Source organism: Rattus norvegicus, chromosome 7 (genome assembly GCF_021556685.1).
Source record: "Rattus norvegicus strain SHRSP/BbbUtx chromosome 7, alternate assembly SHRSP_T2T, whole genome shotgun sequence".
NCBI classification, from domain to species: Eukaryota; Metazoa; Chordata; class Mammalia; order Rodentia; family Muridae; genus Rattus; species Rattus norvegicus.
The window spans coordinates 116,379,635-116,392,024 of record NC_141540.1 but is presented as its reverse complement, the minus strand read 5'-3'; the positions used below and the strand labels follow the sequence as shown (position 1 = coordinate 116,392,024).

At 48.4% G+C, this 12,390-nt stretch overlaps 1 protein-coding gene across 1 annotated transcript; it reads left to right on the top strand.

Annotated features, from left to right (window-relative positions):
• The first annotated feature begins 1,760 nt into the window (after positions 1 to 1,760).
• On the top strand, positions 1,761 to 8,193 carry Cyp11b2 (cytochrome P450, family 11, subfamily b, polypeptide 2). Its single transcript, NM_012538.2, is given in 9 exon segments — positions 1,761 to 2,005; positions 2,376 to 2,531; positions 4,043 to 4,242; positions 4,358 to 4,561; positions 4,819 to 4,973; positions 5,886 to 6,052; positions 6,290 to 6,368; positions 6,456 to 6,644; positions 6,894 to 8,193. Coding segments are annotated over 9 exon segments (1,509 nt in total). The 3' UTR covers positions 7,008 to 8,193.
• The last annotated feature ends 4,197 nt before the right edge of the window (positions 8,194 to 12,390 follow it).

Genomic DNA, 12,390 nt, shown 5'->3' with positions numbered 1-12,390 from the left:
GCTGCCAGAGATGTGTGAGGGGCATGGGGAGACAGAGGAAGACCTCTAAGGAGATGAAAGCACCATGTGTGAGACTCCCATGGTGTCTCTACAGCTGTCAACCCCACAGCATGTTGAGCACCAAATCCCTGTGGAAGCTGAGGTCATGGAGTGATGAAAATATGTCTGCCTTGGTTTGTCAACTATCAAGAACACCGCTGGAGCTGACAGAGCAGGAGGCCATACCTGGGGGAGGTGCATTCGTGGGGATTCTCGGATCCTTTTTTCTCCCAATAAACCGGAACAGTTCTTAAGGAGAGGTCTAGAAGTCGCTTCTCTCATCACAGGTCGTCATCATGCCAAATGGAACAGCAGCTTCCTTACAGGCAATCCTATTATATGTACATGCTGGGGACTCTAAAGATTGTACATGCCCATAGGAATGTTCTCAACACTCTGTGTACTCTGAACTGCTAACACTATTTGTTTAATTAGTGAGAGAATGAATGGGCAGATTTTGAGTCCTGACATTCTCCAGGTAGACCGAGGGGCTATGTTACCATGAGTCCTGAGAGTTCTCTAAGGTGTGGACAGTGAGGAGTCTAGGCAAGGTCAATCCTGTGCTCACAAAGTCCCACTGGCAAGCTGAAATAGGATTCTACCAAAGTTCATGCCTGGGAATCAATGAGTTTCTTAGACTTACAGAACAATGGGTGAGGGCTTTTTGGGCAGCAGCATAGATGACTTTAAAGAAGCTACCTTGGGAGGTCTGCACCCAGCTGCAATGCTGGCTTCTCCCATGGCTGTGTAGATGGGACCCCTCTCTTAATTCTTCCTCTCATATATACTCTGGTCTCTCTCAGAGACCCTGAGACCATGTTCAATTAAAGGACAGTGACATACAATGGGTTTGGAGGGGTGAGGGGACGCTCAGGAGAGGGCCCTTCTGTGAGGGAGTGTCAACAGTCAACAGGCTCAGATGTGATGATCTTCTGTGACCAGGTCCAGCGGAACCCCTGAAGATGGTGAGGTTTGGTTTGGAGGATGGTCCTGAACAGCACCACTGTACCAAGAAAAGCAGGCACCCAGCAAGCTAGGGGATCTGACAAGTGTGAGGAGGGGGGTGGAAGCTGAGGGTGAGACTTGTCCGACCACGCATGATGGAGCTGACCGTCCTGGCCTATGGGCAGGCTTGCTCTCAGGGGCCACTGTGACACCACCACCAGGATGCCACATGTGTTACTTTGGTTTCATGTGTAGCAGCAACAGAAAAGCTTTCTTCATTTTTTAAGAAAGTAAATTCAAACTTGTTGGGGGAAAATTACAATGCTTTTATGTACTTTCTAGTCTTTAGATTTATTTTCACTAAAAACACACACACACACACACACACACACACACACACACACACACACACACACACACACACACACACCCAAGTCTATTAAAAGAAACCAAGGTCTTCTAGGATATCTTCAAAAGAGAGGATCCATCCATCTTCCCTTTTCCATCTATAGTGAGAAAAGAGTAATTTCTTCCCCTTCTACCTCAGGCAACACAGTTCCGCATGTGGACACTACACCTGCTCTTAGTTTCTACCCCCCAGCAGGCTTTGCAGGTGTTGGGGAGCTGGTCATATGCTTCTACTGACAGTTGAGCCCCAACCATGACCAGAGCTCAGATACCTCAGACAAGTCCAGGGACAGTTTCTTCCATGACGTGATTAGCTGAACAGTACAGTACTTAGGCAGGATAAAAGGCTGTGAGCTGAAGGGAGGAGGATGGCAATGGCTCTCAGGGTGACAGCAGATGTGTGGCTGGCAAGACCCTGGCAGTGCCTGCACAGGACGAGGGCACTGGGCACTACGGCAACACTGGCCCCTAAGACACTGAAGCCCTTTGAAGCCATACCACAATACTCCAGGAACAAGTGGCTGAAGATGATACAGATCCTGAGGGAGCAGGGCCAAGAGAACCTACACCTGGAGATGCACCAGGCCTTCCAGGAGCTGGGGCCCATTTTCAGGTAAGGGCTTTCCTTCCCCATAGCCAAGCACAGACATAGCTTGCTGTCCTCTGGTTGCCCAGGCTCTGCAGGGTACGAGGTGCTGCATTCTCCAGTAGGCACCAGGCATTCCATCATTAGGAAGACAGGGAGGGAGAACAGGAGGTTCTGGGACTGACTCGTGGGCTCTCCACAGGGACAAAGAAAAGCACTTCTCACTGCTGAGAGGACAGAGTGCTGAAGTGGAGTGCAGACACTGGGAGAGTCCTCCTGTGGGGGAAGCAAGGGCTAGGAGAGGATGAGATGAGAGAGCACACTGACAGGGCTGGCTGTGCAGCGAGCTCAGGTGGAGGACACTCCACTTACAGCAGGGCTGTGTGCTTCACCACAGGCACAGTGCAGGGGGAGCACAGATTGTGTCTGTGATGCTGCCTGAGGACGCTGAGAAGCTGCACCAGGTGGAGAGTATCCTCCCGCGTCGGATGCACCTGGAGCCGTGGGTGGCCCACAGGGAACTCCGTGGCCTGAGACGTGGTGTGTTCTTGCTGTGAGTGGACATTGGGAATGAGGAGGGAGGTGAGATCTGTGGCCCACACAAGATGCAGATCCTGTTTGGGTGGTGGTATGGAGATCAGTCACAGCCAAGCCTGGGTCGATACCATGCCATGCAGATCCTGGGCCTGAGGAGGAGGGAGGTAGCAGAGGAGTGCCTCTTGTTCCAAGCTTCTGTTTTGAATAGGTTTTTCTAGAGTGTGGCTCTCCTTCCTACCAGTTGCAAAGTTGGCCCAGAATGGGGAGGGGCACTGGCTTAGAGTCATAGCCTGTATCTGCCACAGCCTGTATCCAGCAATGAAGTCCTTCTTTTGTAGGGGTAATTTTGCTTCCAGAGATTTGAGATAGATTGTCCTGGGCTTGAAGGGATAGAGAACAAGGAGTTGGAGCTCCTGTGGACTCATAGTCAAAACTGAGTAAGGTGGTAAGAGAGGGGAGAGTTCTCTCCCGCAGCTAGATGGACATCTAGAGAGCTAAGCAGGGGCTCTTGGTGCTTGGAGTGGATAGGCTGGAAAGAGAGGCCACTAGTGGGTATTGGTAAGCCTGCCAAGGGAAGACACATGGGTACACCAGGCCATGTCAGAGGGAATTCTTTTGTTGAAAAAATAGTTTTGGGAAATAGGCACATGGGTTTGACACTTACCAGATGGAGTCTGGCAGGGAGGCCAGATGCAAATGGCAGCTTCGGGCAGTGTGAGCATGAGCCTCTGAGAAGGTAGGGAGCCCATATGTGTGCAAGTCCATACATGTGTGTAAAGATGTCTGTCTGTCTGTGTGTGTGTGTGTGTGTGTGTGTGTGTGTGTGTGTGTAGATATGAAAGTGTGTGTTGTCTGCATCTGTGACTCTTTGTGTGTTTATGTCTTTATGCATGACTGTTTTGTTAGTTTTCTGCAGAAAGGGACTTGCTTACATATGTTTTCGAGGTCCTGGATGGCTGCACACACAAATGTACAAATGGTCACTGTAAATGGTTGCAGGCTTTAGCACACAAAAGTATGTGCTTCCTGCTTGTGGGGGTTCAGTGTGCAAACTCCTGCCCTCTGTTTACTGGAGAATCTTCATGGGAGCCCTGCAGCCTGAACCTGTTTGTGGATGTTCTTAGAGGTCCTCGGCGGAGGCTTCTGCCCCAGGGAAGATGGGATCCCTTAGCTGAGTCAGGCACAGCTGACGTCTCAGAGACCACACACTACAGCATGGCAGGGCCAGTGAGCTCAGCTAGGCTTCTCTTCTGTGGGGTGGTGGTGTAGGCCAGGTAGGCAGAGCTCTACAGCAGAGTCTCCTTTCTCCCTGGATATGAATGTGCTAATCCACTTCAGACTTAGTGACCTCTGCCCCAACACAGGGAGGCTGCTTTGGAAGAAAGGAGTGGGGTCAGGACCTGCAGAGCCTGCCTCTGAGCCCAACACTTCTTTTCCTGGATTTCTTTGAGAGTCAAGGAGATGGACATAGGCTTGGGGCCAGGTCTACCCACTGTAGTGTCTGTAGCTCTGCTCTGTGTTCTGCAGAAATGGGGCTGAATGGCGCTTCAACCGACTGAAACTGAACCCAAACGTGCTGTCACCAAAAGCTGTTCAAAATTTTGTCCCCATGGTGGACGAGGTAGCAAGGGACTTCTTGGAGGCCCTGAAAAAGAAGGTGCGTCAGAATGCTCGAGGGAGCCTTACCATGGATGTCCAGCAAAGTCTCTTCAACTACACTATAGAAGGTATGTGGCCAGAGGAAAGTCTCAACTTAAGGGAGGCAGGGAGGGAGACAGGGAGAGACAAGGCAGTCTTGAGGACAGGGATTCCCTTACCTCAGAGGCACCATTCATTTTGCAGCCAGCAACTTTGCACTTTTTGGAGAGAGGCTGGGCCTCCTTGGTCATGACCTGAACCCTGGTAGCCTGAAGTTCATCCATGCCCTACATTCAATGTTCAAGTCCACCACACAGCTCCTGTTCTTACCCAGAAGCTTGACTCGCTGGACAAGCACCCAGGTGTGGAAAGAACATTTTGATGCCTGGGATGTCATCTCTGAGTATGGTGAGGGCCGCTGACCTGGGCAGGAAATACCAGGTCAGCTAATTACCCTTTATCTGTACTCATGGCTACACCGGGCGTCCTCTCAAATGATGGCAACTGCCACTTCCTGCTCTTCTAACACATTCGTACCAAGCCTATGGCTGAACAGACCCACAGATAATGGGAGGAGAGTAGGGAAGGTCGCTGGTCATGAGGGTGGGATGCACAACAGGACAGTGGGTGCTACTTGTATTCAAGTTCCCGCCTCACATCTCTAGCCAACAGATGTATCTGGAAGGTGCACCAGGAACTCAGACTCGGCAGCTCTCAGACCTACAGTGGCATTGTGGCAGCACTAATAACTCAGGGAGCTTTACCTCTGGACGCCATCAAAGCCAACTCTATGGAGCTCACTGCTGGGAGCGTTGACACGGTCAGGCGGTGCTGTTAGAATCCCCTGGGACTCCTTCTCTGGGTTCCCTAAAGCATTACCTACGAACTGCATTCCCAGGTTCCTTCACCCAGGAGCCTCTGGGCCTTGACTGTAGGTTATACCTAGAGGAATGCCAGGAAGAGAGAGATGTTTTAGGTAAACAGGCAGAGATCAGTGAGCTCAGGAAAGGGGAGGCTTCAGGGCAGCACCATTTGCAAGCAGCAGCTTTAGGCTCATGGAGGGGTGTGTGAGGGGTGAGGGTGGTTGGGGGGATGGCTGGCTGCCAAAGGTGAGAGAAGGGAGACAGATAAGGTCAGCAGGGGGGAGGGTTCCATCAAGAAGGGCCATACATCAAGTCTTATAACAAGTTAGATGAATACAGAGTTAGCATGCCCAGGTGGAGCATGGAGGCAGGCTGGTGACATCGGGGGAGAGGCTTCAGAGGCTGTTTCTGTGGGCTGTGACATAACAAGAGACAATCTGGATATAGACGCCCAAGGCTCATTCTGGAACTTATCACTGAAGCAAGAAGAGGTAGGGTGGGGAACATGGACCTATTTCATGCCTGCACAGTGAGGTCAGTGCTGAGAGGCCCGAGGACAGTCATTGGCATTAAGGCACTTGGAAATATAGAGTGGCCATGTCTCTACGTGACACCCAGGTACCACTGCGTACCAGAGCAGGCTGTGAACGCCAGACTACAAAGGTGCTGAGACAGTGGCCAGGACTGGGGTGTCTGTAGCCTGTCTCTCAGGACTTAGAGCAAGGATTCCAGGCAGACATTAGGGTAGAAGGTCATGGCTCCCTGGGTCCTTATTCTGCTATGCCCATGCAATTTCCTCAGAGGAGGGCATCTTTGTAGTAGCGATGCCCTTCGGGAGGCTGTCTGAGATTGCTCTCTGCCTCCTGCAGACAGCAATCCCCTTGGTAATGACACTTTTTGAGCTGGCTCGGAACCCAGATGTTCAGCAGGCCCTGCGGCAGGAGACCCTGGCAGCTGAGGCCAGCATCGCTGCTAATCCCCAGAAGGCCATGTCAGACCTGCCCTTGCTGCGGGCTGCCCTTAAAGAGACCTTGAGGTAGGTGCTGACTGCCCTTCCTTCCCTCCTGTCCAGTATTCTCTATTATCTGGGGCAGAGGACAGCCATGTTCTCTACTCTCCTTCCTGTGGTTGGGAGCTGTTGTTCCTCTGGAGGTTGGCTGAGCTCCACAGAGCCGGGAGCCACACCCCTGGAGGTTCTGAGGGAGGAAGGTGCAGATGTGGGCAGGAGAAGCCCTCATTTCTGAGGCCTTTGCTGCTGCTCCCTCATCTCCAGACTCTACCCTGTTGGTGGCTTTTTGGAGAGAATCCTAAACTCAGACCTGGTGCTTCAGAACTATCATGTCCCTGCTGGGGTGAGTGATCTTCATACCCTCACCAATTGCCCTTCCCTCTATCTCCTCAAAGAAGCAGCTGACTTTATCCTTGGCCTCTGCCCACAGACGTTGGTCCTACTTTATCTGTACTCCATGGGCCGAAACCCTGCAGTGTTCCCAAGACCTGAGCGCTATATGCCTCAGCGCTGGCTGGAGAGGAAAAGGAGTTTCCAGCATCTGGCCTTCGGCTTTGGGGTGCGCCAGTGCCTGGGGCGGCGCCTGGCAGAGGTGGAGATGCTGCTCCTGCTTCACCATGTGAGCACCTCTGGGTGGGCCTGTGAGTTTCAGGGTGCTGATGGGCAGTATTTGGAACAAAAGCATAGGCCTTCAGGTTTCTATTTGGGCTTCGTGTGTTTGGTGAACTCTCTAGAGCAGGACTGGACCCTCAGGCCTCCACAGGAAGTCCTAGTTTCAGCATGGTGGCTGCACTAAACAATTTAGCAGTAGATGGGCCAGTGCTCTGCCCTGCTGAGGAGGCCATAAGGACCCCCCGTTGTCTTCCAGATGCTGAAAACCTTCCAGGTGGAGACACTGAGACAAGAGGATGTGCAGATGGCCTATCGCTTTGTTTTGATGCCCAGCTCTAGTCCTGTCCTCACTTTCCGGCCCATCAGCTAGTCACCTTACATCTGGGGCCCTAATCAGTCCACCGGCCTACTTCTGTCCTGACGCCCAAGGTCACGCTTCTCTGCCAGCAGAAATCTTGGGGGGGGGAAGAGGTCACATTGTCATCATTCAACACAACTGTACACAGTTTACAGCTGAAGACCTCCAGCATCAGGTACAAGCAAGGCCAGGGAAGAGATTAGGAGTATCTTCAGGGCAATAGGTAGTCTCTCCTGAGCGGTCTTCCCCATTCTTTCCAACGGTCACTCCAGGTGGCCACGGCCTTCAAAGGGTCTCAGAGTAAAGCCAGAAGTAATCTCCTCCTTATGGATCCATTATTTTGACATGACCCACAAAAACATTTTCACACACAGATGGGTTTTTGGGGGGCAAAAGATACATAGATGATAGATATGATATATGATATTGATAGATAGATAGATGATAGATAGATAGATAGATAGATAGATAGATAGATAGATAGATAGATGATGGATGACCAGTCATTTATGTCTGTGTTTTGTTTGAAGCCTTTCACAGTGGAGCTGGCACATATGAGTTGGTGACTCTACAGTGTTTTAAGAGTAGACACAGCTGCACTTGCTAAGGACTGGGTGGTTGTGGTATCAGAGATGCAGGCAGGAGGACCTGCTGGAACCCAGATAGTGTGTGAAGTCCCCACAGGGACGGTGGTCTTCCATGAGGTCAAGGTGTTTTCCTGACTTCTGCCAGTGCATGCTGCTTGGGCAAAGGTAATTCTCTTGACTTGTGAAAGTGGCCCAAAGCATAAGAATTTTTTCAGGTATCCTTTCAGCTGCAAGTCGGTAGGGCGAAAAGTTTTGGCCAAGAACAACCACTTCACAGGATCTCCTGTGCTCAGCACCAAAGCACAAATCTACTGGAGATGTGTGTGCCAAATTCCAAGGTCTTAGGCCTTTGAGTGTGAGGCAGTATAGAGTCAGGGCCTTTAATGATATAATTCGTGTGAAATGAGATTACTGGGTTGTGCCTACTCCAATGCCCAGAGAGCACCCAAGAAGAGAGTGAGGTGCCAGGTCACAGAGACAGACCCCATGTGGAAGACAGGAAGTCAGACTTCTGTAAGCCGAGGAAAGCAGTTGGAACTCCTGTAGTCTTGGCTCCATCACTCAATCACTTCCCTGGCTGTGAAAAATAAACTTGTGTTGTTGAAGTCCCAGTTTGAAGTCTTTTGCCATGATGGTCAGAGCCAATATGATCTGCTGTGCAGGGCGTATTGTGATTCAGAGTCCCCTAACGCCAAGAAAAGGGTTCCAGCTCATCAACCACTGTGAGGTGGTGGGGCTTATGGGGGTATAGCTCAGCAGAAGGAAGTCTGGTCTTCACTGTTGTGTTCTTGATGGGGCTGTAGGATCCAGGACTCAGCTCTTCCATTTCCTGAGACCACAATATGAGCTCCCTCCTCTGCCTGTCCCCCGCTTAGAACATGCTGTCTCAAGGCAACTGGCCTATGTGCTATAGTGATTAATTCTTCAATATTAATATCTTTTAAGTCAGTACGCAAAGCATTGACTGCATTGTGATGTCCTCATATGTGGTTGACCTCAGTCTCCACTGTGAGATGCGGCTCTATACCTGGGAAAACCCCAGAGACTTCACACAGCTCTGAGCTGATCGTTGCTTCTAGGAGTCTGACAAGAAGAGTGTGCATCGATTCTTAACTTCCTCAGGCAAAAATCACAATGACTTTTCACTCACAGTCATTCACAATACCCCTTAGCAATACAGTAGCCAGGGAAATGAAAACTAACAACAGTGAGAATTACATAAAAAGTTGAAGAGAAACCAAGGTCAGTGATCTGCATGTAGATTTCTCTCCGGGTGTTGATTTCGTTCCTCACTGGGTTTACAATGTTGTGTTTTCATTTCCTTCCAGGTTAGACATTTTCTGACTTCCCAGCTCCTACATTTAATTATTGGGGTCAAGTGTGCTTTGAATATGTCATTTGTGTTTTAGCAATTCTATCCTCACCTGCAGCATTCACTCCTATCCTTATTCTCTGTGTCTATAAAGAGGCTTCCGTAGACATTAGTGTTCTTGATCTTGGAATTTTCATCAGCTGAAGATGTCATCCACAAATATTTAGTATAAATCTCCTGGCCCATGAATTTCATGAAACAGCATATACAAGCTACTATGTCAACTGATATGCATGCCATGTGGTAGGGGAGCAGAAAGCAAAATGAATCATTTCCCTTCCTCCCTTGTCATCTGGGCACTGATCCATGGTTCAGTGACCATAACCAGTCACTTCAATCTCATAGTTCTCCATAAGAACCAGACAACACAGCTTTGAATTCACAAACAAAAGTATAGTAAACTAAAAACACCTATAGGATCACAGGGAACCGACCAAAGGCTGTAGAGACAATCGAGAGACTTGAAGAAAAATAGTAGCGAACCACATGCCCTATATCCTCACATAAGACACATCAACACACACACACAGTCACACAGTCACATACATACATACACACACACACACACACACACACACACACACACACACACACACACACACACACACCTTCCAAAGTATGACAGCCTCTAAAGGCAGCACAGTCAACTGGGGACCCAGTGTTCAATTAACTCAATTAGCAGGAAAATAAAGGAGAGAGTTAGCAAATGGGAGAAAGGTCTGAACAGATAGTCTTAAGAGAAAACACACAAGTCAGAGAGGAGACATAAAGGACATTCAACCCTACTAGTCATCCAGACTCAACCAACTGTGAGAAACATCTGATTTTGGAAGAGTGGCAAATTAAAAAAAAAATGATGAAAGACCAGAAACACCGAGAAGGGAGGGAGGAGGTAAGAGGAACCTCTGAACACAGTTGGTGGGAAACCAAATTGTCACTGGCACAAGGAAAAGCAGGAGGACCTCAGAAAGTAAGCCCATGGCTTGCTCTCTCAATCATGTGCTGGTCTCACAGTTTACACCCAAAGGAAACAAACTCTTTATATCAAAGGGAGCTCTTTCTCCACCATAATTGTAGCATAGTCACAGAGCGAAGATGCGCAATCAAACTCGTCAGTAGAGAAAATAATCCAAGCCAGACAATAGGTGACACAAGGTTTAGTCCCAGCCCTCAGGAGGCAGAAGCAGGAAGATCTCTGTGGGTTTGAGGCCAGCCTGCTCTACAAAGTGACTTCCAGGACAACCGGAGCTGTTACACATAGAAAACCTGTCTCAAGAAACCAACCAACCAAACTGACCAACCAACAAATAAATAAATAAATAAATAGATAAATAATAAAAGTGGTCCACACATTAGGGAATACTACGTACCCTGAGCAAAGAGGGAAGGAAGCATAGCAATTGTGTCAACTGGAAGGACCTAGGGGGTGTTATATTAGGTAAAGCGAGTGAAGCACAGGGAAACTAAGAGTGGGCAGGTGAGTTGAAGAAAGCTACTCTTAAAATAGCAAAAGGTAGAGGACTTGAGAGATAGCTTAGCAGTTAAAGAGCACTGACTGCTCTCCCAGAGGTCCTGAGTTTAATTCCTAGCAACCCCATGGTGGCTCACAACCATCTGTAATGGGATCTGATGCCCCCTTCAACTCTGTCTGAAGACAGCTACAGGGTACTCATGTACATAAGATGAATAAATAATTTTTAAATCCTTTTTAAATATTGATATTTTTAATTTACATTTCAAATGTTATCCCCTATCCCCCACCTAACCACCCACCACATCCTGCCTCCCTGCCCTGACATTCCCCTACACTGTGGGGTCCAGCCTTGGCAGGACCAAGGGCTTCTCCTCCCTTTGGTACCCAAGAAGGCAATCCTCTGCTACATACACAGCTGGGGCCATGGGTCTGTTCATGTATAGTCTTTGGATGGTGGCTTAGTCCCTGGGACCTCTGCTTGGTTGGTATTGTTGTTCTTATTGCAAACCCCTTCAGCTCCTCCAATCCTTTCTCTAACTAAACTAGTGGTTGAGCTTCTCAGTTCAATGGTAGTCTGAGAGCATTCGCCTCAGTATTTGTTATGCTCTAGCAGAGCCTCTCAGGCAACAGCTATAGCAGGTTCCTCTCAGCATGCACTTCTTGGCATCAGCAATTTTATCTGGATTTGGTGGCTGTATGTGTATGAGCTGGATCCCCAGGTGGGGCAGGCTTTGAATGGCCATTCCTTCAGTCTCTTCTCCAAACTTTGTCTCCATACCTTCTCCTATGAATTTTTCTTCCCCTTTCTAAGAAGCACTGAAGCACTCACACTTTGGCCATCCTTTGGTCTATGGATTGTATGTTCAGTAATCTGAGCTTTGGGGCTAATATCCACTTCTCAGTGAGTGAACACCATGTGTTTTTTGTGTGTGATTGAGTTACCTCATTTGGGATGATATTCTCTAGTTCTATCCATTTGCCTATGGATTTCATAAAGCCATTGTTTTTGATAGCTGAGTTGTACACCATTATGCAGATATACCACATTTTCTGTATCCATTCCTCTGTTGAAGGACATATGAGTTCTTTCCAGCTTCTGGCTGTTATAAGTAATGCTGCCATGAACACAGTGGAGCATGTGTCCTTGTTATATATTGGAACACATTTGGGTATATGCCCAGGAGTTGTATACCTAGATCCTCAAGTAGTACTATGTCCAATTTTCTAAGGAACCTCCACACAGATTTCCACAGTGGTTATACAAGCTTGCAAACCCACCCAAAATGGAGGGATGTTCCTCTTTCTCCACATCATTGTCAGCGTCTGTTGTCACCTAATTTTTGATCTTAGCCATTCTGACTGGTGTGAGGTGGAATTTCACCGCTGTTTTGATATGTATTTCCCTGATGACTAAGGATGTTGGACATTTCTTTAGGTACATCTGATACTCCTCAGCTGAGAATTCTTTGTTTAGCTCTGTATCCCATTTTGTGATAGGGTTATTTGATTCTCTGGAGTCTAACTTCTTGAGTTCTTTGTATACATTGGATATTAGCCCTCTATCAGATGTAGGATGGGTAAACATCTTTTCCCAATCTGTTGGTTGTTGTTTTGTCCCAATGACAGTGTCCTTTGCCTTACAGAAGCTTTGCAATTTTATGAGGTCCCATTTGTCGATTCTTCATCTTAGAGCATGGAATTCTAGAACATTCGTGTTCTCTTCAGGACATTTTCCCTGTGCCGGTGTGTTTGAGGATCTTCCCTACTTTTTCTTCTATTAGTTTGAGTGTATTGGTTTCATGTGGAGGTCCTTGATCCCCTTGGACTTGAGCTTTGTACAGGGCAATGAGAATGGATCAATTTGTGTTCTTCTCCATTCTGACCTCCAGTTGAATCAGCACAATTTGCTGAAAATGCTATGGTTTTAGCTCCTTTGTCAAAGATCAAGTGACAAAATGTGTG